The sequence below is a fragment of the Myotis myotis genome, unplaced genomic scaffold (genome assembly GCF_014108235.1).
Source record: "Myotis myotis isolate mMyoMyo1 unplaced genomic scaffold, mMyoMyo1.p scaffold_m19_p_23, whole genome shotgun sequence".
Lineage (NCBI taxonomy): Eukaryota > Metazoa > Chordata > Mammalia > Chiroptera > Vespertilionidae > Myotis > Myotis myotis.
Window position 1 is genome coordinate 4,497,869 of NW_023416328.1, and position 16,031 is coordinate 4,513,899.

A 16,031-nucleotide genomic window follows, 5' to 3' on the forward strand; every position below is an offset into this window, starting at 1 on the left:
GCTCCCAGAAGGGGAAAGGGGATTTGTTCAGAATGAGACTGACTCCAAACAAGAGGCTGCCCCAGTCCAGACAGAATCATAGGCTCCATCCAGAAAAAAATAAAATTAAATTAAAAAATTCTAGGATCGTATCCGAGTCACCACACCAAAAAAAAAAAAAAAAAAAAAAAATTCTAGGAGAGGACTGACTGTAAAAGACACGCAAAGTTTCACTTAACTAAAAGCAGAGTTGCCCCCTAAAGCATCTTAACCGGCCTAACCAGACCCCTGTGGGAGACCAGGACTCCAGTCACCGCCCCCAGGGACAGCCTGGCTCTCATAAAGGTGCTGAGAAGGTGTAAAAGGTGCCCTGGCTAGTTTGGCTCAGTGGACTGAGCATCGGCCTGCAGGCTGAAGGGTCCTGGGTTCGATTCCCAGTCGGGGCACATGCCAGGGTTGTGGGCTCGATCCCCAGTAGGGGGCGTGCAAGGAGGCAGCGGATCCATGATTCTCTCTCATCATTGATGTTTCTATCCCTCTCTCCCTCTCCCTTCCTCTCTGAAAATCAATTAAAAAAATAAAATAAACATATGCTCAGGTGAGGATTTTTTTTTTTTTTTTAAAGTGCAAAAAGCCCTAACCGGTTTGGCTCAGTGATAGAGCATCAGCCTGCAGACTCAAGGGTCCCAGGTTCGAATCCAGTCAAGGGCATGTACCTTGGTTGCGGGCACATCCCCAGTGGGGAGTGTACAGGAGGCAGCTGATCAATGTTTCTCTCTCATCAGTGTTTCTAACTCTCTATCCCTCTCCCTTCCTCTCTGTAAAAAATCAATAAAATGTATTTAAAAAAATAAAATAAATAAAAATAAAAAGTGCAAAAGGCTAAGAATGGAGATGAAGCATAAGGAATAAAATAACATTGGTAATCGCTTGCAATTATGGAGCACTTCCAATGGACTGGGCCAGGCTCTTTGTTTAAGCACTTTATAGGCATATTTTTTAAAAATATATTTTTATTGATTTCAGAGAGGAAGGAAGAGGGAAGAGAAATAGAAACATCCATGATGAGAGAGAATCATGGATCAGCTGCCTCCTGCAAGTCCCCTACTGGGAATCGAGCCCACAACCCTGGCATGTGCCCCGACTGGGAATCGAACCCAGGACCCTTCAGTTCCCAGGCTGACGCTCTATCCACTGAGCCAAACCGGCCAGGGCATTACAGGCATATTATTTCATCAGAATAACCTAATGAAGATCATCATCCACATGTTAGAAAAGAGCAAATTCCAAGTCCGGCAACGATTACTTCCCTGGCCTACGTTGGGGAGAAAGTTTTCAGTTCTGATGTACACACCGCACTGGTGCCCATGACGTACACCGAGGGAAGTTAAACGCATCACCAATGACAAGACAACTCACGAGAACTGGATCCAAAGTATAAAATCGGGACTATCCTTAGCATGATGCCTCTCCCAGGGCCCTTCTACAACACTCACCCATGAAGACCAGGGCGACCACACCATCCCCCCACCATGGGGACTCTCCAGGAAAGAGACTTTTAACCCTTTCAGTATGAAATCCAGTCCAGAAGATGTCGATGAAATACCAAAAATGGTGTCTCCTAACCAAACGTGTTCACGGTAACATGCTACATTGGAACTACATGCTATAAAGGTGGACAGCATAAGAAGTGTAGCATGGCCCGGCCGGCGTGGCTCTGTGGTCGAGCTTGGGCCAGGAGGTCACGGTTTGATTCCCGGTCGGGCACAGGCCCAGGTTACAGGCTTGATCCCCAGTGTGGGGCGTGCAGCCGATTCTCTCATATCACTGATGTTTCCTTCTCTCTCTCTCTCTCTCTCAAATCAGTAAAAATACCTTTCAAAAGAAAGAAATGTAGCATGGATGGCTTCCATACAACTCCGTTCTCCGGGATTTATTTCATAAAGCAATGCCCTGTCCCGCAAAGATAAACTACAAAGGTAGACAGCATAGGAGCTTTTCACTTGCCCTAACAATCCAAGTTCAGACTGAAGAGGCAGAAAGCTCCTAATAGACATATGAACAATGTGCTCCAACCCTGGCGTTCGATGAGTCAGTTTTGCCCAGGTATAAACTTGACTTCAAAGCCCCCTCCGGCTGGGATGCAGGAGGAAATGGCTCAGCGACAACAAGCAGCCAGCAGAAGTAAACCAGCCCAGTTCTTTGTATTCGTATACAAAATAACGTAGGTGTTTAACAAAATAACACACTCACCTGGGTGCTCTGTGTTAATGATAAAAACAAGAGATGAAACAACAACCAAAAAACAACAACAGTGTCTTTGCCAAAGTAACCCCCACCCCCTGCTTTCAAGAAAGCCAACTGAATTCTAAGGATAAAAAAAGAAAAATTTTACTGGATGTCTCCCAGAGCACTCACTCAATTTTTTAATATCAGGAACAAGTTGATTGTGCTCCGTTTTATGGGAGAAATGAGAGGAGTGTGGAAATCTCAGGTGGCCTCAAGATGAATCTCAAATGTGCGGGGATTGCTGTATGGGTGGAGGGAAGGGGGGCGGGGGCGGCATTGTTAAATTGTGAGATTCAGATACTGTCAGGTGAAATGCAATAGCCTGCTAACACACGTACAACGAAAACCCTTAGTTTGCCCACCTTCCTGTGGCGACGTAATCTTTGCAAAAGGTGTTCATCTCCAAAGAGCCAAATGGCAATTTAGGAAGCGGCAGGTTTTCAAAGTAAGAGTCCAAAAGAGGGAGAGAGGAAAGCTTTATCGACACTTTTCCAGGGCGAACAGGGGAGGAACACACAGAGAAGGTTCCAGAACCAGACACAGTAATATGCTGGTTCTTTAAAAAGATAATTCAATGCATACAGTTCATAGATACATTGCTATGGTATCAGCTGTATTTTAACTCACGGAGTAGCCACATCTATTCTACGGGGCAAAACATCTTCAGCAGAATAGTTTCCATCCTGGAACAGGACTGCAACGCTACTTAATTCTATCCCGCGTTTAGGGACGTTAAGGAAATACGAAAAGGAACTTAGCGAACGTGAAAATGTGACAACAAACCTCAAAAAACCTTTTAAAAAACCTTTGTTCTTGTTGCTGCACATGCCCTTTTTTAAGGTTGGAAACACCAGTGAATGATCACGTTCTACAGAATTTGTCACTGAGGCTACCAAGTGCTTTAAAATTTACTTGACCATAAGGTTTTAAAAATCACGTACAGAACCTTTGATGAGCAAGTCTGAAAACCCAGATCCACCTACATTTTCCATAAAAAAATCCAAAGAATTCCGCCTACGTACCACAACGATGAGAACCTGCAAAACCTACTAGAATGAATTTTACCTTTTGTAAACTTCACTCAGAAACTTAATATATGCCCGGGGAAACATTCTACCTACACTCAGAAGGGCCACATCTCTCTTGAAGATATTTTACTGAAAAAATTGCTGACCTATGGCCAACTACATGACACTTCACTCCTGTCACGCTCAAAAAATGAAAAAAAAAAATACTCCAATGACATAGGAAAAATCGTGTCGCCCGGTACAACAGAAAAACATTAATAGACTCTTGCCTTTATGCTTAAATTCATTACTCGTGCCTGTATGTCGTCATTTGGTGAACTGAGATTTATTTTTACCCAGAAATCTTTCCAAACAAAGCAGACCACGATTATCCCCGGAGTATTTTCACATTTCTCGGGACCGAATAAAAATTCCCTGAATGGGGACGGAATTAAAATTTCCTTGAGATGTTTTGCAAGATTTTCCCAAGTGATTGCAATATAAGCTAAATTTGGGAGTCACTTTTCTTTAGCACGTGTTTATCACTTTGTTTCCTAACACTGTTTGCATAATAATGGATGCCTAATGCTCTATTCTCTCTTCTTTGTTTTGTGTTGTTTTTAAATAATCTTCATCCCAGGAGCCTGCAACCGAGGAGGCACGTGCCCCTGTCGGATTCGAACCCTGGACCCTTCAGTCCGCAGGCCGCCGCTCTACCCACTGAGCCACGCGGGCCGGGCTGCACCAGCATTCTCTCTTCTTAAGTTAACCTAATATTGACAGTTCCGTGAAAGTTCCCGATATCTTTCTACTTCACTCTATCTTGAAAGCAAATCCCTTTGCACATACTGACCTGCGCTTTTTTCCATCAAATGCCAATGCAGGGAAGGCAGGGGACCAAGAAAAAATGCACGGGGACAAGTTCAAATAATCGTCCCTTTGTTTAAGGGCCATGTGTTTGCTCGAACGGCACGGACGCCCGCTAACACGTTTCCATTGAAATAAAAATGTCTCCTCTGGCAGCGAAAGGGTAACAAAATTAAACCCACTAATCACATTGAACAGAAAAGTGGGGGGGGGGAGGGGATGGGGTAAGGCCCGCTGGGATAGCAGACCAGAAAGCGGAAAACGTTCAACGCGGTCGGAAGGCTTCCTACGAGCGCCTTTTTACTTTCTCCAAAGCAAAAGCTGTTTTTCTAAAAGAGGAAAACCATTCGCGGGGAAGGGCACGGGAATCCCAGCTGCAGGGTGCGGGCCGCGGGGAGGAGGGCGGACAACCGCCCGCGGCGAGGCCCTTCACGGAAGTGGCCGCCCACCGGAAAGTCCCGGCCAGAGCGCCGCTCCCTTCCCTCTCCCCTCCCGGCCTCCGCACGCCCGGCGGACAAGCGCCCGGGCTGCGCACGCGGCCGGCGCCGCGACGTCCACGCAACTCGGCGTCGGCACGCCTGACGTCAGGAGGCGGGGCCGACGCTGTTGACCTGCTGTTACCAGGCGCGCGCTCAGCCAATCAGCTCTCGGCGCCGGCGCCGGCCGGCCTTTGAACTCGGCACGGCAACTTCCTGCTGTTTGGCGAGTACACAGTGCAATGCAGTATGTCTGTCAGCGCTGCGGCACAAAGGAACAGCCATTTTGTGACTGAGCTGGACCTGCACCAAGATGCCAGGGGCTCTCGGGGCTGCTGTCCGCGCTAAGTACCGAGATGCCTTTTATTTCGGCACCAGAGAACCAAAAGGAGGAGAGGGGAGGAGGAAGAGGGGTTTTGGTATTTCAGCTTCCAATTCGCTTTATTTGCCATCTCCTCCAAACTCCCGATCCGTGAGAATTATCAGTGTCATAAAATGGCTGCCACCGAAAAAACTGACTTTTACAGTCCACAAGCAATTGTAGTTAGCATTTCTCAACAGCCCCGGGGTTTTAGACTCGCTGCTTAGAAGCTGATTGCAAAGCAGGTGATTCTCACCACACCCCGGCTTATCAGAATAAATCTGGTTCAAAGGCAGACGATTTGGAGATAAACTTAATAAACGGTCTCAGTTCTTAAACTGCGAGGGCGGAGGAGCCCTGGAACACAGAACTCCGTGTGCACACACACTTCCATTCTGGTTCCCCTCGCTCCCGCTTCCATCCTGGGATATTACCGAGTTACCCCACAATGTCTCTGATTTACACACGTGTGGGGTGTGCATTTCTGTGCAGGCCCACCACGGCAACTTTGTTTTAAATATGTAGAAACTTTACAGGCAGCCAATACTGTTAAGATCTTACTTCTGCAAGGGGACTTCTGACTCTAGTTCTAAAGTCACGCTATACGAAGTATATGTAACGTTATGCTTAAATATTAACTTGGAAAGAATAAGTTACATAATGACTGGCAAGTACTGCATTATTTCCAAAAGGAGGGCACGTGCACTCAGTCCCTTCAGGTCCTCAAGTCATTCTCCAAGTTGACTTGACCCTGCAAACTTCCACCTGCCTGGCCTGCAAACGTGGTTTTTGCAGCAGACCCTGTGACACGGAAACGGGTCCTTCGTGGGGGAAATTCTGGTGGATTCAGGAACCAAGGAAGAGTTAGGGACGGCCTCCTCTACCGTAACCCACTGAAAATAAAATATAAACTCCTCCAATAGAACACCAGGGAGTCCTGGAGCTTTCCAATTTGAAAAGGAAGTGATGTCATAATTATGTACATGTGTCAAGGTATTCAATGTAGGGTATCTGTCATTCAAATAAATGTCAGTCTCCGTGGTCTCATCAAGGAGTCTCGCAAACGTTTTTGGACACTCATCAGGTACACGAGTCAAAATACACTTGACAAAGTGCATTTAAAAACACAGCCCTTGCTTCTGAAGCCCCCCACTGACAGTAGGCAAGTGCAGGACAGCTTCAAAGTAGATTTCCAGGTGAAGTAAATCATTAAAAGAATAACAACACTGCTTGACTGTTTTAAATTAGAAAGCAGAGTTTGATCAAGGTTAACCACAAACCTTGCATAAGAAAGCCAACCCCCAGGTGAGACTATGCAAAATCACACCCAAGGGAGTATCCATTGTAGGGTACTGAATCTTTAGTAATTTGTCAAGTATTTGTCAGGATTCCTGTTTCTTCAAGTCACTTACTTTTCAGAAAAAAAAATCAGTGTGGGGTTAATAGCGCAATTTTCTGTCCTAAATCTAAGGTAGGTGATTACAAGGGCATTTCAGTTCAAAAGACACAGTCCAAACTAGGTGACAACTCAATTTGCAAAAGAATGTGGAAAGGTATTTGTGAAAGCAAAGGTCAAAATACCTGAGGTCTAACGAAACAAATAAAATTCATCACTTGTAATAAACCACATTAAAAACTTTCATATTCACCATCCTGGTAGTAAAAAAGCATAGTATGTAAGATTACAAAAGTAAAACCAAATTAGTAAGAAAAATCATATAATCAATCACATCCTTAACTCCAAGATTTCAAATTCGTAACGTGCCAATTTATAAGCACACACATCCAGAAATGCAGGCATGTGCTTTTAAAATTAATATACAGATCATACAAAATATCTCAGCAGCTTTATTCCTTAGTCACTAACAAGGCACTCCAGCAAATGTGAAACGAATCATGATGTGAACAGTACATGTGTAAGCTTCCGAGGATAAAGCATTCCAGGAGACACTGTTGAAATAAATCAATAAATGTAAAGCAGCTATAACTAAAGTGCCAGGATCATATACTACTCAATCTACCACCAGAAAGAGCATTGTCTGAATATAAGCATGCAAATGTGAGCCTTAAATATTTCACAAGCAAAATATACAATTTTAATCTCAGTAACAATCACAAAGCAGAAAAGAAGGACATTAAGAGAGTCCTCCTGGATTTCTGGGATCAGATTTAATTTCATAAATGCAGGAACTGTAACCATCGAACTCAAGGTTTTGATAAATCCTATCAAAATGTCTTAAAATGTCCAAGGTATCAAAAGAAATAGAGAATGAAGTAAAAATGTAAACTGAGAAGCATCAGTCAAAGGGTCCTTCTTGCAATTTCGCTTTAAAATGTACATTTTTTCATTCATATAACTTTCTCAAATGTCTATTTACTATAATTTACTACCACAAGGTTCCTCTATGGCCTTCGGTTACAAGTTGGGGTATCCTAGTTTCTTCAAAGAAAAAAAATTTGCCTTGTATGTAAAATGGTGCAATGCAGCAATGGCTAAACCGACAAGGTCATTTTTCTACAGCCCGAAAACCTAAAACCTGAAATTTATTGTCAGAAACACTGCAGTTTACTGAAAAGTCCCCCTCGAATAAAGGTACCTTACCTTTCGACTGCTGTAAGAGGCCTTAAGTCAACTCAACTTTCATAAATTGCTACCAAAAAATTAGGGTGTGGCATATTAGCAATCTCAAGGTCACGCTTTAAAAAACGAACCCAAATTAGTAAAATACTTAAAATCACACAGACAGCTACCCTGGCCTGTCAAGGTAAACAATGTAAGTTGAGGTTTCCCCCCGGAAAAAAAAGAAAAAAGAAAGAAAGTTGATAGCTCCATACCTCGATGCATTGCTGTGTGGCGAACTGTCCTCCTCGTGGCTTTTGTCCTTATTTCTCATCATCTTTTAATTCTTAAATATTAAGGGGGAGGGGAAATCTGTGTTTGCTTTGAAGTCCTGTGCCCAGGTATTTACTGTTAAAAGTTGAAAGAAAGGTAAGGTCCCGGCTTCTATCGATGGTTTTATTACCAGGAACAAAGTCCTGACCATGTCACGATATTGTTATAATACAACAGCGGTTAAGCACCGAAAAACAAAATTATTACTAGTTTTACCTTTAAAAAAAAAAAAAAAAAGGCAGGACACACGGAACAGGGGGAATCATCCCTTATCAATACGGAAAGTTTCTCAAAGTAACACACTGGATACAAATAACAAGCTCTTTATCTTATTGCGTCATCCAGGAATTTCTCCTCTTTCCCGAAAATAAAGCCAACTTTCAGCTATAAATCCTTTAAATTATCACTAATGATCACGAACTTACCTGATCCATGTAGTAGGTCCAAAGCCAGAGAGTCCTAGCTAGTGGTAGAAATAGATCTGGTCCCAAACCATTAAAAATAAAAAACGAAATTCTCCGTGAAAAAAAAAAAACCCGAAAAATAAATAAAACAATCCTCCGATCTGTGAACGGGTCCAAAAAAAATAAAGCAACAATTAATCCCGAGCCGGGTACGGGAGGGAAAAAACCTCATTAGGAGAGCGCACAAAAATGGAGGTGCGCCATGGCTTCTAAGCTGGAAAAAACAACGACCTGGGCTCCCAGTACGGCTGCTTCTTTCCAACAAGGCACGAAAAGAAAGCCCCAAAAAGCTGCTTTTCCCCCTCAAAGGGGTTCCAATCGACCCCAGTCCGTCTCTAGGAGAGGCAGGGGGCTGCGGGGGCCCCCTGGGGCGGCCCGAAAGTTGGGGAAAGTTGCGTAAAGTGAGGCGAAGGCAGGGAGCAGAGCGCGCTCTCTCTAAGGCACAGCCGCCATCTAGAGCCTCCTTCCCAGCTCTGAGAGCTCTGCCTTTGATTGACACTCTCTACATTTACCCCACAACTCAGGTGATGTACCATAGACCCACCCCTTCATCTCCACCAAAAAAAAAAAAAAAGAAAGAAAGGAAGAAAAAAAAGATCTTCCATCCCAGGGAGCCAGAGGACCCCACACCCCCACACCTCCCTGCCCCTCCAGACCACCCCATCAGGGGAAGGGGGGAGGGTTTCTTAACCCCCTCTGACTCAAGCACCCTTTTTAAGCCAGACAGAAATGTAATTTGTTCCTTTTGTCTAAAGATCTGCTAAATATTTCAGTCCTTGGGCTAAAATAACTTCCTTTCTGGGCAGGAAGTGGTGTTTTATAAAGCCATTTTGAAAAAGGGATAATTCTGAGAAAATGCTAAGCTCATTTTAATATTAGTCTTTTTAAAAAATTAACCCCACCCAGGGTAAAATGGTTTCTAAATAAAAACAAAATCTCAATTTTATAGATTAAATTCAAGTTTGAATTCTTTATGAAGCCTAAAATTATCTAAAGACCAAATTAGGGGCATTTTCCATCCCAACTGGAAGAAAGGGGTACAACTCAAGAGCGCCTCCCTAGTGTTCAGTTGCATTAGCGCAAAAATTAACGCAACTCGTTTTAATTTGAGAATTTCCATTTTTCTTTGTACTTTCGCAAAATTCTTTAACCCATTCTATAACCTTGCAAACTTTACACCCCCTCCCCAAATCTCAAAATCACAATATATTTACTTCCCACATTGATTCAGGCAAAACAAAGTTATTAAACTCAAGAATATGGAACTACCATTGTCTTATCGATGACAAATCCAAGAAACTCGACCGCCAAAACCAACACAGCACATATATCCCCAACTCTTCCTTTGTATTTCAAATCAATTTCTAAGTATGTTCAGATTTTTGACAATAGTTAATAGGTCATATCTGACAGCAAGTTATCAAAGTAATGTCACAGGTCAAATTCTCCTAAATATCAAAACCATTAACATCTATGGAAAACAAAATACTAATGCCAGAAACAAATTGTTCAACACTTTTTCTCTCAAAAAGCACCCAAGAAAATATTCACACATCAAAAAAAAGAAATCAAATCAACTTTCCCTACTCAACATTATAATTATAATCTTCCAGAACCATGTCCTTTCCTCAATGTTGATATCCACTTTCGCTTTATACCCAACAAAAGCAACAAGTTGCATCTAGGTCAATGTAAAAGCCATAATCAAAACCCAGTTTCAATTCCACACTTTCTACAAAAGGTGATTTTGTACCAAAATCCAAATCCAAAATTCCACTTTTGATATATACAAACCAACCACTTCAAACCATTCAATGAGAACACATACTGCACATGTACTGATAATGGATATGTATGCTATATAGTATTTGACATTAATCACAAATCACAGTATCATTAGCTATTTTCTCTCTCACACACACAAAAACACATCAAGCCGAACTTTCCATGTATAATGGGAAAATATCAACAATTGATTTGGTTTATCCAAATAAAGCCTATCACACATTTACAAACTTAGTGTCAGTTGATTATCAATAAAATGCCAGTATTCACCTGGAAATCAAATGTCATCTGTGACATGGTGTGATTCATTTATTCTGAATTCCTAAATGTAGAGAATAAGAAAAATACAGAATATTCCTATTTTATATTTACATCACGTATATTATAGACAATATTGCCACCAAAATTTTAAGGCCTTTTATGAATATCTTAAAGGACATTCCCTTATAAATCCAACATTTCTTCCCCTAACATTAACTAGACAAGAGGCATCTGTTTTGTTCAGATGAATATTCTATCGCAAGATGTTTTATTTTCAATATTAAGAAGTGGAGATAAAAAAGACCTTTTTAGCAACACAAAACTCAGAAAAATACTGTTATCACGCATCCTGAATTTTGAGACAAAATGCATTTTGTTTTAAACGTTCACTAAAATCATGTGGCAAGTTAAAGATTCTATTATTACCTATTGACTGGTTATTTTGCAAGATATTCAAGAAGGCATAAAACGGCATTTAACCAAACGCCTATTTCTTAAAGCACAAATAAATTTCCACAACTGGTGGAAATAAATCTTAATCAACGACGTAAAATATTTTCCAACACACCATTGCCATTTTACCAGCTTTATTCAGTACACTTCACTGCTGGACAACTGTAAAGGCCCAATTGTTATTTACGGCGCACATTTAATGTAATGAGTCTTCAGCTTAAAAAAAAAAAGCCCAAACTGAGAAATTTTAAAGTGTTAGAAATTTTATTAAAATTAACATTTCACAAGGTCATATTCATACAAATCAAAATGAAAAAAATTCCAGACATACAAACTATCATCTCTGTTAACGTGCCATCTTTCATCTCCAAATGTCAAAAATGGGCTTGTTTAAATGATACAAAAAGTCTTTGGAAAGTCAAATCCACTGTCCATCTGTGTTGGGTAAGAAACCTATTGTCTTCATTCATTTCATGAAATCCATGTTAAATGAACCCTGTCTTGGTTGTGTATTATCACAGCACTCTTGTATTAATCCATTTTCCTCTATTCCCCATAGTGGACTGCCATCTTGATTTCTCAGCGGTAGGGTCCATTTGAGACGCTTCAAGCTGTGGGTGCTTGATGAAAACATTAAAAGAAAAAACGCTGTTGGAATACCTTCAAACAGAGAACATCCACCCACCTTGAAGACACTCTTACCATACACAAAGCTTTAATTTTGTTACAGCTTTAAACTATGAAACTGTCTTATTTAAAGTTGTATGTACTACACACAACTTGTCAATGAGAGAATCAAAGACTGCACACAAGTAACAAAGTTCTTTTACTATCACAGATACACATGTAACCATAAAAAAAGCAGCAGTAGCCTGGCCAGCTTAGCTCAGTGGTTAAGCATGAACCAGGTCATGGTTCGATTCCAAGTCAGGGCACATGCCCAGGTTGCGGCCTCAACCCCATTGGGGGGGCGTGCAGAAGGCAGCCAATGATTCTCTCTCATCACTGATGTTTCTATTTCTCTCTCTCCCTCTCCCTTCCTCTCTGAAATTAAATATATTTTTTTTTCAAAAAGTAGCAGTAAAGAGATAAATTTTTACTAGTTAAATGTGATACTGTTTTAGTGTTTGTAGAAGACAAAAATTCAAATTCAAAAATCCTGGAAAGCTAAATTACAGCAACACTATGGATTTTAAATCTCAATGAAGAACTTTCCAATATTCTTCTTCCAAAAAAAAACAAAACACACACACACACAGAAATTATGTAAAAGAATCCTAAGGAATAAAAGAAACCAAAGCAGTGGATCAATCATAGCACAGTCTTCCAGTTAACAGATATTAATTTTGCTTAGAATATCGCAAAGAGACAACAAAAATGCCACTATCTTTAGCTACATATCTGAGAATGCTGGAAATATGTAGCCACTAGGGGGAAAAAAGATAAAAAAGGCAAAGTGTCAGCTTGGCTTATTTAATATTTGCCATTAAATGCTATAAGATTGCAAATTATATACAAATAAAATACTCCCACTGCCAAAATATCAAATGTTTCTCAGAGAATGACAAATACATTACTTAACTACTTTGAATTAAAGGGATAAGTGGGAAGCCAAGTGATTTTAACGTTAAAAAATAATCCTGATGAATCAGGAGCCACATAATTGCAAATATAAGTTTTAGCCCTGGTCTTCTCTGTAAATTATGCAGCTCTCAAACTAAATTTATAAAGTCTGGGTGACTGACTAAGAGGTTATTAAGTATAATAGCATTTTTGCTCATTAAGTAGTTAATACCTTGTATCCTAAACTATAATTAAAATTTGTTGTCTACTATCTATAATAATCTATAATAATAAAAGTGTAATATGCTAATTAGACCAGATGTCCTTCCGGGTGGATGAACTGGAGCCACTTGCACAAATTTCGTGCATCGGGCCTCTAGTATACAATAAAAAAATCTACTTAATAAACTATTTGGTTAACCAAGAAACACTACCATCCATATTTTTTAAAAAACTAAAAATGAGTGTCACAAAATCAGAAATAAACAAAACTATTTCTCCTTAATTATTTTGCCGATTTCTCTCCAGCCTGGAACTCATTCATTCCCCACATCAGTAAAATATCTTCTATTTGAACTGTTCATTCCTTTAAGTTAAGGGATATACACTTCTGTATAGAACTATAGAAATAAAAATACCTTCATTCTTCTTGCAGAGTTCATTATAAAACTATTTTCCCCCAATCTCTATTGTTTTGGTGCAAAATCAAGCCCTAAATGAAGTTGGGGCAGTAAATACTACTATGATGAACAATGAAACTAAAGCATTGATATCAAGTTACAATCATTTCGATGTCTATAGGTGCAATTTATTCAATTTAGTACATGAAATGATAAATCAATGCTCTATTTTCTTCTGCCATAGAGTAAGAGGTAAATTTATCCAGGACTTTATATAAAAGCCCATTATCCTTTAAATTTAATTTAAAAAATTTTAAAAAAAAAAACCTATAATGAGATTAAAAGCATTCCAAAATTACTCAAAATCACTAGCTTCTGTAATAAAAAATAGAAAAAACTTAATATATTGGTCATTCTGTCATATATGATGTCATATATTTAATATAGTAATAAAAAAAAGGGGGGGGCTGGGAATTGAAAAAAAAAATGCTAAAAGAGAAAGCAGATACTTCCATAACATTAAAAACCAGGATCAATCTGTACTCCTTAAAGTCAATCAAAAGCCAAAAGTAAGAATCTTATTAATATAAGTAAAAGTGCTCAGTCAAGCATCAAAGCATCTAAAAGTAGGGGATTTAGGAGTAAGCCATTCATTTTCATGGAATTCCAAATTCTTACAAAACCTAAAACTGCTAGTAAGCAAAGTTACATTAAAAATTAAAAAGAAAGCAGGCATGAGTTCTTTGAGCCTAGAAATATTCTTGGTAACAAAGTCCAGTTCATTTGTGAAGGAGTAACAGCAGTACCTACCTCATGTAGCAGTAGTAGGCTTAAATGAGATAGTATCTGTATAGCATTTATATTACCTGGCATATATAAAGACCTCAATAAATGTTAGCTTTTACTCTGATATAACACGATAATCACAGTACTTGGGGACCTACAAACTAACCTTACTAAATTCATATAACTTGTAATCCAACAGTAATGAAATCTCTGAAGAATCCATAGAATCATGGAGTCAATTACTTAAAACACTTTCTGCTTTAAAAAGACTATTTAGTCTTGCACTAAAATAGCATCAGTACAAAAAAACTGAGTAGAGTTTTGATATCAAAGCCCTACTACTCTACATCTCTCCAATAACGTGCAAATGGCTGTAGAAATACTGGAGAGATGATGGTTTGATCTAGAATAACATCATCAAAGAGACCCAAATCTTTTGTTTAGTTCACATAAAAGGTAAGCTTCAAGCTCATACTATGGAAAGTTAGACGTTTCCACTATGATGTTCACTAGTTTATGTCTTCTTTTTTATGGAAACTTGCTTGTTCTAAATTAAATCCCACAAGCAAAGGTAAAGACTACCATGTTAAGAGAGTAGGAAGTAATTGCTACCTCTTAAAATTCGCCAATCCTGTACATAAAAAAAAACAAAACATAAAATTAAGGAGATCTTCTGTTTCAATTCTGATCCAGCAAATTTGTTTCAAAAACAGACATTGTAATATAAAGTATTGTTAACTCAAATGCAAGTAAATGGTTCATTACAGAATTGAGTTTATGAGATGTTCCCCCAAAAGAAGTAATCTCCTTATCTCTACTTCCCAACAAACCCCAATTTTTAATCTCAACAGAAATGTGGGGTACAGGGAGAAATACAAAGACAAAGAAGTGATTAATGGCTCTTAATTTTAAAAACGGGACTCTAATAATGCCACAATTTACTAAATCATCCTAAAACTGGAACACTTATTGCAAAATCAAAGGAACAGATGGATATAAAATTATCCAGAACAGGAACGTATTTCCCATCATGTAATTAATTAAGGTTTTGTCTTGGTGCTTATGGCTTGATTACAATATTCTTTGTATTGGTCTTTAATTTGAAAACATTTAATAGAAAACTCACATATTTTGTCTCACTACCCAGTAAGAGCTCAAATCCTTTATAGGATTACAGTATATTAACAAGTCCGGGTCTTGCCCTAGCAGGTTTGGCTCAGTGGATAGAGCGTCAGCCTGGGGACTGACACTCTATCAAGAAGGGTCCTGGGTTCGGTTCTAGTCAAGGACCCATGTCTGGGTTTCGGGCTCCATCCCCAGTAGGGGGCGTGCAGAAGCCAGCCGATCCATGATCCTCTCATCATTGATGTTTCTCTCTCTCTCCCTCCCCCTTCCTCTCTGAAATCAATAAAATTAAAGAAATTAAAAAATAAAAAGTCTGGGTCTTAATAAACTAAGTACAAAATGATCTGAGAAAGACCAGCCAACTGTTAATTATAACTTAATCATCTTAAAGATCTTGTCATCAAATGAAATCTTGCCCTTTGCCCCTATAAGTTTAATAGTCAACTACACCTGCTTAAGAGATTGAGACTTGTAGTTTCTTGTCAATTTTAATTGTTACTGAGTCCAAGGTTTTAGCTTTCAGGCACATTGAAAAAATTAATAAAGTATTAAAACTAATGTTTCAATAATGAATTTCAGTTTGGTTTTTTATTAGACCCAAAACACTACTTGATAAATGTTTAATGGACACTATATATAATAATAAATCAACAAGTATTTATTGAGCATCCACTATATGCCAGGCAATATCTCTTCAAAATATTTGATAAGACAAGGTCAATAATTGTACTATATTAGGAAAGTTTTCATCTCTGCCCTCACCACTCCCATCAAAAAAAAAACAACTTATTATTTTGCAGGCCTTAATGGCCACTTATACAATGGAAGTTGAAATACTAATTAGAATAAAAAATTATCTAGAATCTAATTTCCAAATGTGATTCAAAAATAAGTGTCTTTAACAAACAGCTAGTATGTAATTATCACATGTAAAATTTTTCCAGTAATAAATAAATCCCTTTGAGAATTCATCCAAATTTCTTTACACAGTTTTACCACTAATTCTTTCCCACTATTTCTCAGGTTGGGAATTTGAAAAACTATTCCATAGTAATTGTTACCAAGTCTTCTAATATCAGAGCATAACCCCACTGTCAGAAGA

General features: G+C 39.2%; 1 protein-coding gene across 11 annotated transcripts in view; it reads right to left on the bottom strand.

Annotated features, from left to right (window-relative positions):
- Window positions 1-16,031, bottom strand: part of CHD2 (chromodomain helicase DNA binding protein 2) — a 107,544-nt gene that overhangs the window by 81,778 nt on the left and 9,735 nt on the right. For 2 of the 11 annotated variants that reach the window (XM_036355598.1, XM_036355592.1), the window contains exons 1-2: window positions 8,298-8,879; window positions 7,815-7,947 (exon numbers count right to left, since the gene is read on the bottom strand). In XM_036355598.1, coding sequence (XP_036211491.1) covers window positions 7,815-7,876 — 62 coding nt within the window. In that variant the 5' untranslated portion in view covers window positions 7,877-7,947; window positions 8,298-8,879. Of the gene's footprint in view, window positions 1-2,397; window positions 2,510-4,128; window positions 4,295-7,814; window positions 7,949-8,297; window positions 11,456-16,031 lie in introns of those variants that run through there. The other 9 variants (XM_036355589.1, XM_036355588.1, XM_036355593.1 and 6 more) reach the window with 7 other exon arrangements.